The following is a 20,283-nucleotide window of genomic DNA, read 5'->3' on the forward strand; positions in this document are numbered from 1 at the left end:
TCACCAGAGAGGAAAATTTCCTTTTCATTGTTACAAATATTAATACAGCGCCGGAAATGTGAATTGTCAAAAAATCGAACTGCATATGAATATCAAGAAGACTTGAATGCTCATATTTCGTATAATATTTGTATAGTACATATTTATCTGATTATGAAAATGTTTATAAGCAGATTTAATATAAATCAATGATAAAATCTAATCTTTTATACATTGGATATTTAATACAATAGATGTGTAACAAAAAAGTGTTAGTAAACAAAACAGTAAAAAGAAAACTAATCAGTATTACAGTTTGTTAGAAATTCAGTTAATTTATAACAGTGAAAAAATATGGAATATGTGTAAAATTTGAAATTTATATTATCAAGTAGAACCAAGTACAATTAGATTATAAATCAAAGTTAGAACTTTACATGTCATTAGTCGAAGTTAACATAAATCCACTGTATTTATTTACGATATGTTTCTACCTAATTCGTAAACATTAGGTATGGTTTCATTTTTCGAAATTTGAAATGTACCTTACTTATCTAATATTACAATTGTAACAGAATCTTGTATTTCGTACGGACTTAACCTCAAAATCAATTCAAATGAATGAGAAGTTCATTTATAAATAGTGAATAAATTCTTGCTATTTATAACTAAACTATCATTACAATTATATTTGCAATACGTTATTGAATTTTCGGATAATCAAATGTAAAATATCAACTGTAACTTAAATTTTACATTCTCATTAGTAAATACTTTAGATTTTCTGTTGATACTTTGTACAAATATAATTATTTAGAATACATTTATGAATGTGAGTCAAATTCAAGATCTGAGTAAAACATGTGATCAGTGAACATTACTAAAAAAAACTTGAAAATTTTGACTAGTATAACTGCAACATATTCATTTTATATAAGTTAGTTTAAAACTTTAAAATGAGTACCTGCATGTTTTGAAACCGTATTCATATACTATCTAGTTAGATTTAAACCTATCTGCACAAAGCATACTTTGTTTCATCTTTAATTGTTACTGTAACCATATATATATACACTTAGGTGAATAAGATACACTGCTGAATATCTAAAAAAGACTGCACTCAATTATGAACAAAACAGAAACTGTTGATCCTGAGAACAAAATATATGGATTCAAGAGAAAATTGGAACCAGAAAAAATCATTGGCGCTACAGACTCTAGCGGAGAACTAATGTTTTTAATGAAATGGTTAGCTAAAACATAATATTTATTGAACCTTAAATAATTACACTATTAATAATTCTGTTTTTAGGAAAGGAACAGAAGAAACAGATTTGGTTAGCGCAAAAGAAGCAAATTTGATATGCCCACAAACAGTTATACAATTTTATGAGAATAGACTTTCATGGTATGTTAAAAAACAAAATTATAAGTAAAGTAGCATGTACTTGTAGCATTACTCTTAGAAGAGTTGATAGTTATAATTATATCGTGCAGATAAAGGTCTTTCACATTACAAACATGTTGACTATGAAACTATAAATTCTAAATATCCGTATATTCGTACAGAGTGTTTAAAAAGGAGATGACTAAATTTATATGAGCTATTAAGACAGTCAAAAATCTTCCCACATGATGCTCACTTCTCTATTATTTAAGCATTGAACAAGAATAAATAATTTGTATCTTTTTTGTAGTTTTCAAAGAAAAATCCATACTCTCCGTAAATTTGACTGCTTTAATAGATGATATAAAAGTAATTATATTTATTTTACTACTATGTATGATCAATGTAACTGGTCGTTATATGTAAATAGTTATATTTTAGACATTTTTATTTGTGAGTGAAGTTTAAATAAAATTGTGAAATCAATGGAGAAACTAATAACATCTTGGGGTTGGCATTGACAGCTCGAACTAAGCCTCAGGATAGAAAAAGTTGTAAATTAATCTTAAGAAGTGTCAGACTCGATGTGCGGCGACTTTGATACAGTGAATCAATCGATCAACAGAAATCGCTTCATACAGAACAGACCGTCCCCAAAGTGTTAGGAGACTCTCAAAATCGCTCAAATTTTCTTGATCATTACTAAAAAACATGTTCGTGAATATATAAAGTACATTTTCAATTTTTGTAGTATCGCTACATATTAAAATGAAAATTACTTTGACTTGTTTCAATAATTTTTTCAAATAGATCAGACAACATGTATATAGCGTCAAAAACATTTATGCTACTTGTTTTTAATTTTAGAAAAATAGTTTGCTGTTTCTACTTTCGTATAACTATAATCTAAGAATACTAATTGTAAGAAGTGTTAAACAGTCGAATTCTTTTATACTGATATGTAAATAATGCATAAACATTTTTTAACTTTCTGAAATATTCCTAGATGTAAAATGTAAAAGATTATAGACTCTAATTTTATTCTTTTAAACTTGTGCGCAAATTTATAGTATAATTATCATACATTTGCAGTCGTTTAAAAAGGCAGAACTATACTTTTTGAAATCTATGTAACTTTGTAATACCGAGCTGCGCTGTAATCATTTTTATTTATCACGTTTAGAAAATGGAAATCAATAAGTAAGAACATGAATTTATGTATTTCTATAATATTTTAATGTAAACATTTTTTATTTGAAATGAGGAAAAAATAAATTAAATTCTTACCAACTCAATAATTGTATATTTTTTATGTCTTTAATATTTTAATACATTTATGTTACTTTATTGAAAAGTAACTTTCACAATTAAATAATTATTTCACTAATGTGGTCAAGTAGTTTAGTGGTTTGTAATTTCTTTATTGAATTAATTTTTTTGGCAGTGAAATGATACATCTTATGTGAGAATAAAATGATCCAACATACTGATATTGTAATTTGCTGTTGAATAATTAACGAGAAAATAATTATTATTCGAAGTACATTTTCTCATAAAGTCATTCATTACGGTACACAATTCACTGTTATCTCTAATTCCTATTTTGCTGCTAATCTATTTATAAGTTTATTTATCTATATTGTGACATGTAACACCTGTCTGTGAATCTGAACCAGACTCCAAAGATGAATTTTCATTGAGAGACATATGCACAGAATTTTTCAAATGAGAACTTGTTCGACACGTTTGACTCATAAGAGGAGAATGTGATTTGTCTGCACAGTTTAAATAGTTTCGAAAGAAATAATTGTGATTTGATACATTTTGTGGATACAATTTCTCTTCGATACGTCTGTTTATCACTACAGCTTCAGCCAGAGGTATTGGTTCTGTGTATGTAAACGTTTTCTTTCTAGTATCAGTCTTATCCTCTGTTTTTCTAGCACTAATTGGTCCGTTAATGACAGGAACTGCATTACTAACTTCACTAGTAGTTCTAATGACCGGCGTGATATTACCCATCGAATCTAATCTAGAATTAATTTGATCATTAGAACTCGCATAAAGCATTGATACTTTTGTCGATTGCTTTGGTAATGAATTAGAAGTCATCTTTTGGGACTTTTTCGGTTTCTGTTTCTGTTTCGAATTTATTAGTTTACTTTTTACTAGGTTTGTATTTGTTATGGACACAGTGTCCTGTAATTCGTTGTTCTTAATGTTTGGATTGTCTGGACTGTCTGGATTGTCTGGGTGATGGTGTCTAATGTGACGATGTAAATTATCTTTTCTTCTAAATACTGTTTGACAATATGTACAAGAGAATGGTTTCTCATCTAAAATAAATTTTGTCATATCATTATATGTATATTATTACAATACATTCTTATTAATAGTTTACCTGAATGAACTGTTAGGTGGCGTCTCAATTCACTTTTCGATAGAAATACTCTACTACAATGTGCACATGAAAATGGACGATATTTTCCATGTATTTTCTTGTGACGAATTAAAAGCGATTTGTCCTTGAAACTCTTATTGCATTCCTCACATGTATGAGGTCTTTCATCTGTTAATACATTAATTCAGCAATGAATGTACTAAACAAATTTTATTTCATATATGTAGACACTTACTTGTGTGTATTTTTAAGTGACGCTTTAAATTAGTCAATATTCCAAAAGTTTTCTCGCAGGCCTTACAAGAATACCTAGCTGTACCATTATGCGTATTCAAATGGTTTCTTAGATCATCCTTTTTGGTATACCTTTTGTTGCATTGAGGGCAAACAAACTGTTTCTCTTCTAGAAATTTATTAGCTTTTCATAAGAACGTTTATACTTTTTCGACCTATCTATTCTCTTATTTATGTTTAATAACATAACAACAACTTACTGCTGTGCGAATACATGTGCCTATTGAGTTTATTTTGTTGCGGAAACGCTTTTTCACAAAGATTGCACTTGTAAGGTTTATACCCTTTATGAACCCGTTCGTGATACTCAAAGTGAGAACGTTTGATAAAAGTTCTATCACAGAAAGAACATTTGTAAGGTCTGATACCGGTTACACAAGCATCATGATAACATTTTCCTTTCTTGTTGTGAAAAATTTTATTACAAATACTACATTTGTATCTTTCTGGTAATCCTGGCAGTATTAAAATGTGATTACGTTCAAAACTTTTAATCGATTTACTTTTTGCTAACTTTTCTTTTATCAGGGACTCTGTCTTAGTGTCCTGAAAATTATAATAATGTGTGGCATAATTAAAATTGTAATTATAACATCTGCAAGTTTCAATACATACTGCACCACATCTATCCGTTATTCTTTCGTTGTAGCAAGGTTCCATAGATGCGTCTTGATTTGGAAATGTGTGTGCGTTTAAAACTACGTTTTTGGTTCCTGTATTGCAAGCATACAATTTATCAGAAATGTTGCTTTTAGATTCTGTTACAGCAGATTTGTTATAAGTTTCTGTTTTCTTAATACTTGGGTTCTCATAAGATAATTCAGAATCATTTATGCAACTAATTGAACCAAATTCAAGATCGTTAGCTTTGTATTTAGAATGTTTCTTAATGACTAGCTCCAATGGGAGTACTACTTCCTCATTATACTTCACGTTTTTATCAAAGGTGGAAAATTTGTTTGAACTTGCTTTTGTTGAAGGTTGACAATCTACAAAAAAATTTCAATTAATGATATTAGCTATCAAATATGTTATCAATGTATTAACAATTTTATACCATAATTTCCAATGTTTTGTACAATGTGTTCATTGTTGCATATTTTACATCCTTGTTCTTCATATATTAAACACATGCGACATTTATTATGGCCACAACTATCTTTTATAAGCCTCGAACATGATGTATTTATTATTTGTTTACAACTTGGACACTCTTCGTTCATTATTGCTTTATAATATTAAATGTATAACCTTATGTTTGTTGGTTAATGTTATTAACATAATCTTCTCATCTGGAAATCATGCTCATTTAAAAATAGAATATTCTTTTCGTCATTTTTTACTTTATACCATGCTTTGTATAGTTATACATATATGATATATGTCAGCTTGAAAATGCCTTTATTTAATGAAAGTGTTGACAAACGTCAGTGAATTTCGTTGAATCAGGTTTTTATTAACGTCGAAAATGAAAATCCGAATAATTCACATAAACAATTATTTATTATATAAACTATCATATCATAATAATTATTTTTTATATACACATATATAGTTATGTATGAATAATTTATTTACAAAAATCAATCGACATGCTTATAATTTTATATACACTGTTTTCAAATCGGAGACAATTAAATAAAATGATTATTTAAATAATAACGATACATTTTATTGCATTTACAGCAAATAGTGAATGCAATGTTACATAAAGTTGCTAATAATTTTTATTGTTTAATAGACATAGTTGAGAATAACGTTACATAAAATAAGAGAGGAAATTATAGGACCTCTTTGGTAAAATCTAAGTCTTACGCAAGCGCATTTGAATACAAAGTTCTGATCTATATATGTATGTTCATCACGAATTATCACGAATCGACTTACATACGGACGCATGCACACTGGAAATTGGTCACCGAAAAACATTGAAGTTTTGCTTCTGCTATTCTATCACTGATATATACAGGGTGCCCCAAAAAGCGTGTTGGAAAAAAAAGGAATAATTCCTGAGGCGGTTCTATTTTTCCTTTGCCAATGAAACGTTTTATTCTCGAGTTATTAATGAAAAACACGAACTAATCAGAGCGCAGCTATAGCGGACGGATTCCGGCTCGGCCAACAGCAACGCCACACTCAGCGAGCTGGAATCCATCCGCTATAGCCGCGCTCTGATTGGTTCGTGTTTTTAGTTAATAACTCTTTAACAACTTTTTCGCTAAGATCTGTATATATTTACTATTATCAAGGTTTCCCGACATTTTTGGGACATCCTGTATATGGATCAGTGGCCTAGTTTCCTATCTCGTCTATGGTCTGTTACCCGTGTAATCGAAGCTCAGTTGATAAGTAGGTAATTGACAACTTGTTACCTTGGAATAACCATTTGACTTTTTATGAAAGTATACGATTTTTGGTAACGACGTGTTATTTAGTTAACCGCTGTAGAAGAGACGAATGATAACGTACTGTCGGATAACATGAGTATCAGTAAACATTAAATGTCAGTACCTTCGGGTCACGTGATAAATTAACAGGGAAACGCAATAGATTTCGGAGGATCTGCGATGACAATAGACAGAATGACGCTACAAAAAGTCCTTGTTTCATGATAAACACTGTCTTTTCATGTTTTTGCAGTCTCCGCTCACACGCGGCCCAACAGTTTTGAAATTCATATGTATCTGTACATCCACATCTGTCAAATATGGAATTAGTAAAGCGAGAGGTAAACACTTTTCTCCCTTGTTCCTTTCTCGATATTGTACTTATCACATACAGACTGTTCCAAATTTTCGACAAATAAACTTTGTCAGTATATTTTATGAGTCTAAATAAGAAGAATATAAGGTTACGTAAACATAAATTATTTGAGCTTCATTAGAAAATCATAAAACAGTAACGAATTTGCAGTTTCTTTGACACGATGTATGAGTTTATTTGAACTTTATACTTACAGAAAAAGGTAAAGAAAATTAAACAATTAACTATAGAGGATGACATATCAGAAGTTCCAACAGTGGAAGGATTCGAATGTTTGCTGGGGGAATCGCCTACAAATTATCCAAAGGGCGAAGGCATTGAAAATATGGAAAGTGAATTGCATTTTGCTGCAAATGACTCGGAAACATACGACCAAGAAAATTCTGTGCTAGCAGCAGAATGTAATTTACAAGTAGCAATCAACGAGGTACTTACTTTTGTACTTGAACTTTATTCTTTAAACTTTTAAACATCTGTTGCAAAATCTTATTAAGCAAGTATTCGTTGGATTTATCAACCATTTCATTCTATTATATTGCTAAAAGATTACATGTAGTATAAAATATAAAAATTTCAGGACAAAATTAATGCTACCGCGCCATTGGAAGTCAACTTAGACAAAAATGTAAAAGAAACTAATACATCGATTTCTACAGTAAACTTAGAAAATGCCACATCTCAGTCCCAGTTACATAATAACGAAGCTGCAACATCTGATTTGTCAAAATCTACATTGACTACATCGAATTTGAAGAATGTTGACCATGGTAACCAAATGAAAGAGGAGACAAAATTGTTAACCGACACTGTGGACAGCCCGCAAATTACTTTAGAGGAAGTTAAACCATTCACTGCAAGCCAGTTAGCATTGTTGTACGATAATCAGGAATTAGGATTAATCGATATGTTTATCTCAGAATTTATAGAGGCTCAACTTAAAAGTAACACAATCAGACAACAGCACAGATTATACGAGCTCTTAATGAAATATCTCCGTGTGAGAAATCATTTGATCGTCAACTCGCACGAGTTGTCAGTGCTAAAGAAAAAATGCAGAGAAACACAAAAAAAATTATGGTGTATAAACACATCCCATGTTATAAGATCAGGAGAATGTCAGGATGGAAATCCAGTTAGTGCTACACACGAATACCCAACCGCGCACTTCAATAAGCAAGCATTGCAGTCTCTGTCTCGAACTTTGTCAGCCATAAAAGAAATGTTGTACAATACACAAGCATTATACTGTTACGAAGCAGAATTATTAAGATTGCAAATTGAGCATTATGTTCAGAGCGTGTGTGTCTCTTGCAGAGAGTTTACAAATATTTCTCAGAATGCACCTGTCAGCTTAGCGACAGTGCAGACACCTTCGCCGATAATACCGCAGTTAGTAGAGATCAGAATGTGCATAACCACATTATTTTATTTTCAAAGAAAATTATTAAAAGACAGAAAGTTTGTGATAGACACTAGGCAGTGGCTTACGAAGCTGATAGCAATTTTGCTGAGAGTAGCAAACTGGCAGGACCACTTGTTTTTGTTAAATCATATCCTGAGATGTCCTGGTGGTGTGATGAACTGGGCTGGTAGTTATGTACAGATGCCAGCACCAGGAGAGTTTAGTAAATCAAGTGCATCTCCGTTGAATGATCCATATCTGGATCATATAGTAGCTACTTTGGCTGTTATTCTATTGCCGGTAAAAGAGCGAGATACATTTCTTGAGCAGGTATGTGTGTCATTTAGTTACGTTAATGAGGAGACTGCACGATTCTGAAAATCGCTTTTTGGACAAGACTATATAGAAGTTGTAGTATATACCCCATACTGAAAAACCCTAATGGTTTTTTGTCTGGTACACCTTCATCTTCGAGAAAAGCGAGTTTAAAGTTTTGCTCTGCATTCAGAACTATGAAGGAAAAACATATCACAAGAAGAGATGCAGTGGCGCTGATAAGGCCCCTGGATACTATACTGGAGGTCTTGAGTTCGAATCCATACATAGCATATTTTTTTTAAATATATATTTTTATACTGCTAACCAATTTTCGTTTTATTGCTATGATATTACTCAGATTTCTGAAACTGTGCGGTCTCCTTGTAAATGATCTTTGTATGAGTACAATAAAATCTGTTGTTTTAATTAGGTGCAAAATTCATTACAAGACACAGAATATAGTCCTGATGATACAGTTTGGGTATTACTAGATCAAGAAGGCGAGGAAGATGAAGATATAACCAATACTGGTGCAAACCTTTATGAGAATGATCTTATTTCACTGTTCAATCAAATTCCTTTTGAAAAAGTGTTTCAACACGTATTATACATCCAGTGTCAGAACGAAAAATACCATCAAAACAAAAGCTTCATCACTCATCATCACATGTTGCGGCTATTTGCATTTTTCACAATTGTCATTAAAATTCTGAAGCAAGGTTTGAAGACGTATGATTCCCCAAGATATAGACAATTAGCCAAACGGCTCTGCGCGCTAATTAGAGACATTGTGCAATATGCCAGTGACCAATGGGAGGAATTTGACAAACACCAGGTAATTCCATACGTTAATTACCATAACACTTAATGATATTTCAATGTTGTTACAAAAAAATTTACTTTCACAGCTAACCGATCAATCGACACTGCTGAAATTGCAATTGGAGTTCGACTATTTCTTTTTGAGAGCAGTTCTGTGCATATTTTCGTCACGTCGCTTAGGCGCATGGCAATATTTAGCCACTGTTCCGTACCATTTAATATCCTCGAATACTTTGTGGCAAATTTTTTATATTCTGCACACAGATTCAACGCAAACCGACATTCACATGGTCAATATAGATGTACAAGGTAAGTACTAATGTAAACGCTAACATAAAATTAAGTTTTCAATGTTATGCATAACAATATCGAACAGATTGGGAGGATAAGCTAAGCTGTCCACAACTTCGTAAACAATTCGAAGAAAAATTATGCAACATGCCAGGAGATGAATCGTACTTCCTTTTGACTACTTTCGCCAATATGGCTATGGCAAGGGTTAATACAGACTACGACTTTGTCAGAGCAACAACTATCGATTTGTTTCAAGTATGTGTCGTTTATTGTCTTAATCGGAAGTTTGAAATATTCAACCCAGACCATAATTTACAGATTGGATTCCTCAGTGAAAAGACACAGGATTCTTGCTCGAAGGACGCGCAATCTCTTTTATCAAATTTAACGAACAAATATCCATCGCTTCTGTCGGATATCTTGCACAAATTGACGGAAAACTTTGAATCCGTCGGGAAGGTAATATAATGTTTCTTTTTTTACTTTAGTCTACAATCAATTTTATTTTTTAATATATGGTAAATGTCTAATTAACTTCAATTTCTAGTTGAGTTTATATTTATTCACTGAGTTGAAACAAGACAAGTGGATTCCACAGGAACAGGATATAAACATTCTCTCTAAGTGGTTACATGAACGTCCATTAATATCAACTGAGAACCACTTGGCTCGATTAATCCTTTGCCATTTGAATTGGGGCTACAACGAGTAAGAATATTGTTTGTAACTTAGTTAACCCTGATGCACTATTCAGGTTTAATTGAACATCGACAGTTTGTGCACATTGCACGTGAGTTACGGACTAGGTTTTTTCGTGAATTTAGTGTCAATTGTCCAATTTAAATCTCAAAATATTAAATGCTCCGATTTCCTGAACTGTGCGTAAGGGTTAAATTATTGTCTTGGAATAGTTAACACACTGTGTACATAAGATCATATAGGTCAGTGTTCAACCTTAAAAAGAAAGGGCATAATCCAATAAGCGTGAGAAAAGTGTCTTCAAAACGACTTGATTTACACCATTCGATAATTTAAAGTCTATTTCTCTTGTTCCGTATATTGAGAAATTATGAACAAATTGAAGATGGTCCTCTTATGAAGAGACCGCAATGGTTCCGGAAATCGCTTTTCTCGAAAACGAAGGTCCACCAGGCAAAAAGTCATTAAGGTTTTTCAGTACTGGGTATACACTGCAAAGTCTATATGGTCTTGTTCAAAAAGCGATTTCCGGAACCGTACGGTCTCCTTGTTATACGGATACATATTTATCATTTTTTTCAGAACTGTTTGAATAAACTAAACAAAAGAAGTGGACTACGAATGGCATGCATCCAGATCAATTTGGCCTGGTGGCACTTTCCCAAACTTACTAGGCTTTTCTCTTTAGTTTCTCTATTTGTTTCAGAAATGGTGATTTACATCTTCCGATCGAGTTACACAGACGCATAGCATTGTTAATGGTTGAGCTTGCGATGAAGTATGTGCGTGATCCTCCAATCGAAAGTACATCTTTATTGGCAGAAGGTGTTAAACAGGCATGGACTTCTAATTACGATGTTAATTTTTCGTTATTAATGTGCAGTCTGTCACAGTAATATTTGGACACTTTTAAAACGACGATAGCTTTCTTAACATTAGACCAAACGAATTTAATTTTGTCGAGATGTTAGAAGGATTAGTTTCCTAGCTAATGTAAAAAACATTTTTGGCAAAATTGGTCCAACGTTAGGAAAGTTATCGTCTTTCTAAAAGCGACCGAACATTACTGCGACAGACTGTATGTATTCACATATTTCTTTTTTTTACTTTGAACTGGGATTCATAGGTCTCGTCGATGATAAGAGCACAGAACGCCGAACAAGTTTTTTCATTGTGGGCATGGGAAATGGTTACCAGACTGAAATTACACCAACTCGATCAAACCGAGGCCATCTGTCAACACTCTTTACTGAATCCAGCAGACGCGTTTTCCTACATACCAGACATGGATTCTGATCCACAATTGGAAGTTCTGGTGTCTGGCACCATTGACAAGCAACCGATCGCGTGCTACGTGGCCACAGTTATGACATTATGGGGTCATTCGGTGCCTCTGATATGTTTGAAAGGTTTCAGTCAGTTGCAAATATTACAGTCTCACTATAAATACGAACAAGTACTAATTTGCTTACATCATATCGTACCATTGTTCTTGGACTGTGTTGACTCGTTGATCAAAAATGAAAAATTTGTTAGTCTAATCATCTCTTTAATTATGGCTGATAGATCCTACATGAACATGGCAAAAAGTTTTATAGCCACAGAATTTCCTGGAACGATACTGAAACACTTCTCAAATATGATACAATCACATTTGCGTAACTATAAAAGGTAAATTGCAGATTTTTTCGTAAACAAATTTATTGAATAATGCATTGATTCATTATTACAGATATTCTCAGCAAACTCCAACAAACTTCGTGTATTTGTGGTTGAATTCACTCGTGCTTGTACCAGATTGGAACAAAGACCAAAGTGTAATGTACTTGATGGACACTGTAATTAGTGCCTCATTTTTGTACGCTGAAACGAGGGCGACAGTGGAAACCATGTTCCAGAGTCTTTCCTCTGTAAGATTCAGTTAAACTGAAATCAACACACTGACTGCAATCTCCCATACTATACATAAAATGGCCCACGAAAGTATTCGAATGCCCTTTAAATTCGAATAACTTTCCTAAAATTGGACCAAACAACTTGACTCTTTTTTAGCAATCAGAAGCATTGATTTACTAAATGATGCACAAAAAAGATTTTTAAAGAATTTCAATTGGTAGGACCTACATGAAAAAATAAAAAAGTCACTTTTTAAAACTTTTTTATTATTTGGGCCCATAATGAAAATTTGTACGCCGTTTGGTCCGATTTTAAAAAAGTTATTCTGATTTAAAGAGCATTCGAATACTTTCATGAGCCATTGTACATCATTTTATATACATAGATCGCTCATTTACAAGTATTTTATCATTATAATAATTGTTTGTAGAACACAGCACCCGCTCGAAATGCGGTGGTATCGTTCGGATCACTTTTCAACTGGGCGACTGGCTCTTCGAATTCAGTTAGCATTTTAGGTGGTTCTATTCAATCAGTTTGGGTCGCATATCAAGTATTATCAGTCGAACAGAACAACAGAGAAATTAAAACTGGTCTGTGGCGTGAAATTCTAAAGGAGCTATCGGCACAAAATAAAATAACATTAGACGCAGCCATTAAGGTAATTTCATCGATCGTAGACCTGGCTTATCGTATATGTACCAATGTCAAGAATATTTTCATTTTATGTAAAACGTTGTTTTCAGAGAGCCTGTACAACTGTGAAAATGCAACCGTTTGGGGCCAGTGGACTTTTCATATATCGTTGGTCTCAACAAGCATTGGACACTCCCATGGACCATCCAATTCTTCCCCTTTTGTGGCAAAATTTCTTCGCTTTGTTTCTTGCGAGGGTTCCATCGACGACAAGGTTCATTTTCGAAACATCACTATTCTCTCTTACATGCTTGAATGCCAATGTATATTGTTTTCACAGAGTTGTTGACCACGGGGGAATTGGTGAAAAATTTTTCGAAGGCATGATTAATTTAAGTTACTTGAAAAAAATAAAAAAGCGATTGAACGACACTACTGCGTACTTCCAGCTGAGGGCAGAGAGAGATTTAGATGACGACAAACCAATTACAGATGAGAGACGGACGTTCTATCTCAATGCAGCAAAGTATGTAATGATAAATAATTTAGTTAGGTATTTTACTAGCCATGATGAAAAATTTCTTGTTTGTGATTTTATTTTTGTAGATTTTACAAAACACTGAGTTTGTGGCTGGAGGAACCAAGGTTACAGGAACCAGGTTTTTACCTGTCAGCTTTGCCTCCGCAATACTTGTCGCAGAAATTAATTTTACTCGTACAGGAGGACTGGGTAAGTGAAATATATTCGTTTATCATAGAAATCTATGGCAACAAAAACTCAATTCGTAATATTATTTTAATTAGACTCCGTGGTTAGAATACGTCGACTACTGGACAGTTCAGGAAAATCAAATAAAGGCGGTCCGCGAGTGGGAAAGCTTATGTTACAGAGATCAGGAAAATCAATTCCAGAGCAGAACAAACACGTTGATCACATTTTTAGAAATAACTGATCCGCTGCAGAGAATTTTTAAAAGATTCACCATGTACGAACATCCTATTCCTCCGCCGCCCATAAATCAAATTAAAAGCGTTTTGAGCCACATACCCACGAACATTTTGTACGATTTCAATTCGACCATTGACTGTGTCAAGCCGTACTTTAAAACCATATTGGATTACGCACAAACATATAATTTGTTGATTTCTGAGCACACGGCCGCAGATTGTAATTTTCTGGAGTTAGTGCCTACACTATACCGACAGGTTCAAAAGCAAATAACATTGCACGCACTGTGTGACTCGGTGCTAACGAATGATAAACGACCTAGATCTGGAACACCACCTACTGTCCATTGTGCTGGTGCAGCAGTAATTAGAGTTAGGGTAAGAATAATGATATAATTGAGCAACTACCAAATAGTTTTGGGTTCTCGCACACTTTAGTAGAGATATGTAAACATAACTTTACTATTAGGTCGTTGCATATGAAATGTCCGATTCATAACGGTAACGTTAAACAAACATAATTTTGTCTAAATAAAACTTATTAATTAAAGGGAATGTCGTTGTAATCGTCATGTTCTGTCAAAAAATGACAAGTTTTTCGATTATACTATGGCAAAAATTGAATTTTTTGGTCGTTTGGTTTATTAGATTGTCACCTCTATTTTTGAACTTTTTGACTAACATCACGTTCATTTACTACCACATTTTGACTAAACATCACATAACGTTGTCGTCAATATGTTCATTTTCTCACTCATATAAAAAGAATACGCGACAATCACGTCGACCGATATTGAAATAAACTTTACTTAAAAGTAAAGTTGGATACATAAATAGAAACTGAAGGATATGTCTTGAAAGATTAGCTGTATACCTTCGAATGATATATAATAGATCTGTAGATTATTATAGTATTTTTTAATTAAAGCACTTCATAAAATTTGCATTCTGGAATCTGTCATTTCATGTGCAACGACCTAATAATATAAATGCAGTTCTTATATCAAATTCTGGTACTTAGATATCGGAAGCACATGTCAATGAAGCCGTCGACATCATGGTAACTCAGAACAGAGCAGAATATGAAAATTTATTGTTAAAGGCTAGTCAACCACCGCCTAGCAAAGTCACTCAAGCATGTGTATTCATAGACCATTTAATTGCGTACGTACCATAACGATTTCTTCTGCAGCTGAATATGAAATACAATTATTAAGTTTCATAATAATTCTTCGTTATTGATCTCTAGAATGTTTGAGCATGAAATAATTTTAAGTCGGGCCAGTGAGAATACTGCAATGTTGTACAGAATTCAAGAGAGCGGAGTTAAACTGTTTTATTACCTCATAGAATGTTACACGGAGGAAGCAGCATTCTGCCCACCGACGAAACAGCTTATTACAACTTGTTTGGAAAGATTAGGACAGGTTGGTGTAATCGTCAAATGTATTCGAATATGTAATACTATTTAACAAATTTTAATCAAAATGCAATATTTGAAAAGTTATTTATCAGTGGAGAGGAAAGTCAAGGTCCACAGTTATTAAGTACTATAATGCAGAGACCAAACCTTGGTGGTTTACTTGGACCATACTTTACACCTATTGCTGGCGGAGCATCGAAGTTTTTACAAATGTACCAAACAGTTGTTGAACTGTCAATCGGAAGAAATATTGACCTATGTTTTGTATTATTGTCGAAGGTAACAAATCTTCATTATAGCAATTTCTGTCATTTATAATAAATATTCCTCTTTTTTGACAGTTTGACATAGGATGCTGGTTGAATTATAGGCGTCCAAAGCTGAGCGAACGATCAACATTCATAGATCTGGTGTCTAGAGCTTTGTGTAATATGGGCCTTAATCCTGATAAAGAAAAATTAATATTACACGAGGTATTTGTATTTTAGCGGAGCTTATTTATTACATTGATCCTGACAATACACATCTTTCTACAGCTGTTTAGAAACCATTTACGACTAGTATTACTACATGAATTCCCAGAACACTATGGTGAAGTGTTAAGTGTTGTACTGAAAAACAGTGAAAGCCAAAATTTGTCATTGGACGTTTGGCGAGATCTATTGGGGACTCTCAGTGGCAAACCAAAAAATTCATTTACCATTCAACCATCTAAAATCAGGGATGATATTCGCCACTATGCTATTGAACAAAGGTTACTCTCTAGACAGGAGGTATATTTACATTACTATATATGTATTATACAATACTGTAAATCATTATAGTATAATGAGTTGACAAACTAGAAATTAATTTATTTACTCCACGATAGATGTTCGATACAGCTATATTATTAAGCAGACACTTCATGCAAGAGCGTTTACAATATGGTCTGTATGGATTGTATCCAAAGTACAGAGTTTACAACGAACCATTGACTGTATTTCTTGGCATGGTAGGTCATGCTCTCGTTGTGCTTACTCTTCAGTCTGATAGAGGTTCTTTGGGAGTTCAATGTAAGCTAATCAAATTTTCTACATGTACACAAATACAGGGTATTCACGCTATTACTAGCCAGCATTTTTCTTGCAAATAATAAATATTAGAAAAAAATGAAATTTTTTCGTGTTTGCACTACTTTTTTTGAAAAATGAAGGTGACCTTCAATTTTTGAAAGGGAATGCTGTATATTTTTTTGTATCATGAAAACGTGTATCAAGGCTAATTCATTTGTATACGACGCAATGATTTATATATTACTATTTCCTCTTTCATGTTTTTCTAATAATTATTATTTACAAGAGAAACGCTGGCTACTGAACACCTTGTATTATAAGCATAACAATGTTAATGTATTGTTTTCAGTGTGCGAAAAGATATGGCCTGTGTTAAGTGATATGTACTCACCGTGGATTACGCCATACTGGACACGAAATTTAAAAGAACCAACAGCTGCATGGATCCAGCAGCTCACAGACGACAGATCTGTTTTATTGCCATGGATCATTACAGATGGTCCTCATGCCCACAAAATTGTGGCAATGTTTGTTGAATGTATTCGTTTCATTATTGACACACTGCCAACGTCCAGCAAGATTCTAAGCTTCGTCTGGCAGTTTTATGTTACCAATTTTGCACATGCTTCAGTTAAGGACCACATACTGAATGTTATTCATGGAAACTTTTTGTCATTACCGTGGGACCACTTTTATCCAGGAATAAATGACATAGAGCTGATGATAAAGGTTATAGATCAATACTTACCAGAGAGCCATTTATTCCTTGGGAGCATATTCACATCTGTAAATTGGACGACTTGGATGAATGAGTTTGTGGCGACTCAACCGTTGCCAATCGCAGCAAGAATTCATGTTTGTTTGTTAAATTTATTGGTTAAATTGTCCACTGAACCAAATGTTAGACAGGTACAAAACAAATTAAATAAACAAAATTTATTAATTTACCAATTGTTTTGATATACTAAAACTTATTATTCGTGTAAAACTTTATATATTCCAGAATGACAGAGCAAGTCAATTAATTAATGAAGCTGAAAAGTTTTCATGGCATTTACTGGATGCAACTGCATACGATCCGGTAATTAATTGGCACGTCATGAGTTGTGATCCAAAAGTTATTCTTTCTATGGATAGTGACCAGTGTCATCCCATAGACATCGCTGTAAACAAGTAAGCATAACTTCAGAATCATGCACAGTATTTATATCGCAAAGAAATATGCACTCTATCTGATTAAAATTAAAACCAACAGTCTGTTAAAGGTGTCAGCAGAATACAGTCCCTTTGTAACTCATTTTCATGTGACTACTTTAAAAAAGAAACAGATGTATGTTCGTGCATCGGTAAAGTTATTGATTAGTTGTACGACGCGACACAAATCTTTGTTGTCTACGAGTCCAAAATTATTTACTAATACGTTACTGAAAATGTTGGACGACATGGAAGCTGTTATTATGAACAGTGAGTACATAAAGAAATTTGACATTAACCTATTAATAAAAATAATAATACTTTCCAGCTGTTCCGGTATCACAACAAACCTCAGAGACTGGTTTGCTGATAACAGAGTTATTTCACACTATAAATCAAAGCGAGATTCTAATGGAGTACCTGCGCACTAGTTGGGCTTCGTGGCTACTGAAAAGGACAGCTACCAATCCAATCCTCATAGCTGTGCTCAGAGTTATGAACACAACGATTACTTCGCCATCCATACTTGGAGAGTTAATGGAAGCTGCATTGGAAGCGTATTTCAAATTTAATGGTATGTAAGACGAAAACTTATCCAACATTATCCACGAATTGTGTAAAATTTATTGTAGTATCCGAGGAAACGCAGTCAACGTGGGCCTCAGTTTTGACTATTCTACAACCAACGATATCTCGGAAGCCACCACTGGACACAGTGCTGGTTTCCGAAGGGAGGATCCTTACGTTATACTCTGTGTTACTTAAGCAACTACCATTATGCCAGGACATCAAGGAAGAAGGGGAATTTCTCCTAAATCTAGTCAATTGGATTTCTGCTATGAGGCCAACGTAAGTAGTCAATCGTACGAGTCATTCCTTATGAAACGGATCACTTTTTTGCCACTATGTCTCGGATTTTGCTGAAATTGGAATATGTTATAGTCCATGTGAAAATAGGGTAGGGTATACATAGTGCACAAAAAGTGATTTGCTGCATGTGGAATGACCAGTACAAAAGCTACAGTGTCAATTAAAGGTATTTTCAACCAATTAGGGATACCAATGAGGAAAAACTGCCTCTGTTGTGGGCGAAAACCTGCGAATTGGTATACAGACAATGTCAGTACAATGAAAATAATGTTATTGCTGTTAAAGCGCTTAAAGGTTTAGCACGTGTGTTGTTAACAATAGCCGATGACGGAGGACAAAGTTGGGGTATCTTGGGCGCTATTGGATTTAAAAAGGGATCTCAACTATCTGTTAGGTAAATTCAAGACAAGTATTTGTATGTGGTCCTTCTTACGTATCGAATGTTTAATTCAAAATCTTTATTATTTAGATGTAAATTTTTAAGTCGAGCGATAGGTGTGTACTGTTTGGCACAATTGCCTGAATCAAAGTCAGATCAACAATTGGTGAGGTTCACTCCTAACTCGCCTGGAGTGGCACCAGTAAGGACAGCAGATCCAGATTCATTGGATATTCGACCTAGTGCGGAAGCTATTAAAGCCATGCAAACTTTAGAGAGGCTCTCATTGAACAAACAATACGTAGAATTGAAAGGAGACATAGAACGCTCGATCAGATTGATACGAGACTCTGGCAACTCGATACACAATGCAGTAACGGTTATAGGTGTACTAACAATGGAACTTTACAATCAAAGATATTTACATGTTCTGATGGATTAACTGAGGTCTCTCTATTGTACATGATCAATCGCTTTCTATCACACACACACAAATCCTTTGAGATGTTTTATTGCTTAGAAAGTTAAGTTAATGATTTAAATAAACTAGCGTCTTTTATATGAATCTAGTCATTGAACTATAATTTCATAATTGAAATCACAGTCTTCTCTTCGCGAGTGATCAAATTTTATCCCTATTACTAGGGGTTTGGTTTCCCTCTTGAGCGCTCGATCATGCTACAATGTACATAACACGATTCGAGGCGGGGTATCGATTACGCAATACTAATGCAATGATGAAACTTAATTATTTTTAGTTAATTCGTTGCTAAGCCATTACCAACGTATTTGTGAGACTTTTAGGATTAAAATGAGACCAAATACGATAGAATTTCTATTATATTTACTTATATCATAGAGAGTTAGGATTACTCATTAAATAGGTAAATATGATCCAAATTGTGCCATTTTTAGACACATTTTAATCCGAAAAATCTCACAAATCTGTTGGTAAAAGTTCTGTAAAAAAAGAATCAAAAATAAAATAGTTTCCTATTTACATTAACGTTGTAATCGATTGTGCCGGTTGCCTCGACCCTCAATCTCTCTTTCTCTTCTACGCACGTCCTTCTCTATGTTCGCAAAACTTCAAATAACGTAGTAAATATTACCATACCTACACTCACACAATCATTGATACTCCAGACTCCAGAGCCTGGAGTATCTATACGTATATAGCCCCGAAGTTTGATCACTCTCGGAGGGAAGACTCTATAAAAGGAAGAAAAACCAAAAAAACAGAAAAACAAATGTTATCACTTTAGCATACAAAATTTTATTTTTTATATGTATGTATACGTGATATTGACACCATTATTATAGCTTTATCACTTGCATAATATTTAACTAGAAATATAGAGAATATATGAAATTGTTTAAAATAGTGTTGACAACATTCGAGTTCCTTATATTATCTGTTGATTGGAAGTTAGGATAACAATATAACTGCTACTAACGTCTCATTTCAATTCGGAGGCCTACTACTTGTAATTGAAAAGTCAAAGTATATATTTCATTAAAGA

At 33.5% G+C, this 20,283-nt stretch overlaps 3 protein-coding genes across 11 annotated transcripts; 2 read left to right on the top strand and 1 right to left on the bottom strand.

Annotated features, from left to right (window-relative positions):
- Window positions 1-43: 43 nt before the first annotated feature.
- Window positions 44-2,656, top strand: LOC143358807 (chromobox protein homolog 1-like). 7 transcript variants are annotated; one of them, XM_076796278.1, is made up of 3 exons: window positions 44-285; window positions 1,059-1,227; window positions 1,292-2,656. In XM_076796278.1, exons 2-3 carry the CDS (start codon window positions 1,106-1,108, stop codon window positions 1,413-1,415), a joined length of 246 nt encoding a protein of 81 aa, XP_076652393.1. In that variant the 5' UTR covers window positions 44-285; window positions 1,059-1,105; the 3' UTR covers window positions 1,416-2,656. The 7 variants fall into 7 exon arrangements, with proteins under 7 accessions (XP_076652393.1, XP_076652396.1, XP_076652395.1 ...); XM_076796281.1 differs by having other exon boundaries at window positions 44-254; XM_076796280.1 differs by having other exon boundaries at window positions 44-250.
- Window positions 2,657-2,745: 89 nt separating this feature from the next.
- Window positions 2,746-6,092, bottom strand: LOC143358804 (uncharacterized). 2 transcript variants are annotated; one of them, XM_076796269.1, is made up of 7 exons: window positions 5,949-6,092; window positions 5,119-5,353; window positions 4,677-5,050; window positions 4,262-4,607; window positions 4,003-4,170; window positions 3,768-3,935; window positions 2,746-3,702 (listed from the first exon to the last, which is right to left on the bottom strand). In XM_076796269.1, exons 2-7 carry the CDS (start codon window positions 5,282-5,284, stop codon window positions 2,993-2,995), a joined length of 1,932 nt encoding a protein of 643 aa, XP_076652384.1. In that variant the 5' UTR covers window positions 5,285-5,353; window positions 5,949-6,092; the 3' UTR covers window positions 2,746-2,992. The 2 variants fall into 2 exon arrangements, with proteins under 2 accessions (XP_076652384.1, XP_076652383.1); XM_076796268.1 differs by lacking the exon at window positions 5,949-6,092 and having other exon boundaries at window positions 5,119-5,942.
- A 218-nt stretch (window positions 6,093-6,310) lies between these two features.
- Epg5 (ectopic P-granules autophagy protein 5) lies at window positions 6,311-19,321 on the top strand. Of its 2 annotated transcripts, XM_076796266.1 has the most exons (29): window positions 6,346-6,789; window positions 7,021-7,251; window positions 7,402-8,556; window positions 8,975-9,379; window positions 9,453-9,675; window positions 9,743-9,915; window positions 9,979-10,119; window positions 10,208-10,368; window positions 11,066-11,195; window positions 11,486-12,030; window positions 12,092-12,269; window positions 12,686-12,916; window positions 13,002-13,165; window positions 13,232-13,417; window positions 13,498-13,621; window positions 13,696-14,217; window positions 14,861-15,003; window positions 15,089-15,266; window positions 15,344-15,541; window positions 15,604-15,735; window positions 15,799-16,035; window positions 16,134-16,317; window positions 16,667-17,226; window positions 17,321-17,490; window positions 17,573-17,781; window positions 17,840-18,085; window positions 18,144-18,360; window positions 18,566-18,775; window positions 18,851-19,321. In XM_076796266.1, exons 1-29 carry the CDS (start codon window positions 6,769-6,771, stop codon window positions 19,200-19,202), a joined length of 7,626 nt encoding a protein of 2,541 aa, XP_076652381.1. In that variant the 5' UTR covers window positions 6,346-6,768; the 3' UTR covers window positions 19,203-19,321. The 2 variants fall into 2 exon arrangements, with proteins under 2 accessions (XP_076652382.1, XP_076652381.1); XM_076796267.1 differs by lacking the exons at window positions 17,840-18,085; window positions 18,144-18,360; window positions 18,566-18,775; window positions 18,851-19,321 and having other exon boundaries at window positions 6,311-6,789; window positions 17,583-17,751.
- The last annotated feature ends 962 nt before the right edge of the window (window positions 19,322-20,283 follow it).

The sequence above is a fragment of the Halictus rubicundus genome, chromosome 11 (genome assembly GCF_050948215.1).
Source record: "Halictus rubicundus isolate RS-2024b chromosome 11, iyHalRubi1_principal, whole genome shotgun sequence".
Taxonomy (NCBI): Eukaryota; Metazoa; Arthropoda; class Insecta; order Hymenoptera; family Halictidae; genus Halictus; species Halictus rubicundus.

Bases quoted from the DNA above. Each gene is read 5' to 3' on its own strand.
- Epg5 (XM_076796266.1), top strand. From the start codon at position 6,769: ATGGAATTAGTAAAGCGAGAG. The intron at 10,369-11,065 runs GTAAGAATATTG...TATTTGTTTCAG, and splicing joins TTGAATTGGGGCTACAACGA to AAATGGTGATTTACATCTTC. The intron at 14,218-14,860 runs GTAAGAATAATG...TCTGGTACTTAG, and splicing joins CAGCAGTAATTAGAGTTAGG to ATATCGGAAGCACATGTCAA.
- LOC143358807 (XM_076796278.1), top strand. From the start codon at position 1,106: ATGAACAAAACAGAAACTGTTGATCCTGAGAACAAAATATATGGATTC. The intron at 1,228-1,291 runs GTTAGCTAAAAC...TTCTGTTTTTAG, and splicing joins CTAATGTTTTTAATGAAATG to GAAAGGAACAGAAGAAACAG.
- LOC143358804 (XM_076796269.1), bottom strand. From the start codon at position 5,284: ATGAACGAAGAGTGTCCAAGTTGTAAACAAATAATAAATACATCATGT. The intron at 4,608-4,676 runs GTATGTATTGAA...TATAATTTTCAG, and splicing joins TAACGGATAGATGTGGTGCA to GACACTAAGACAGAGTCCCT. The intron at 3,936-4,002 runs GTAAGTGTCTAC...ATGTATTAACAG, and splicing joins TCACTTAAAAATACACACAA to ATGAAAGACCTCATACATGT.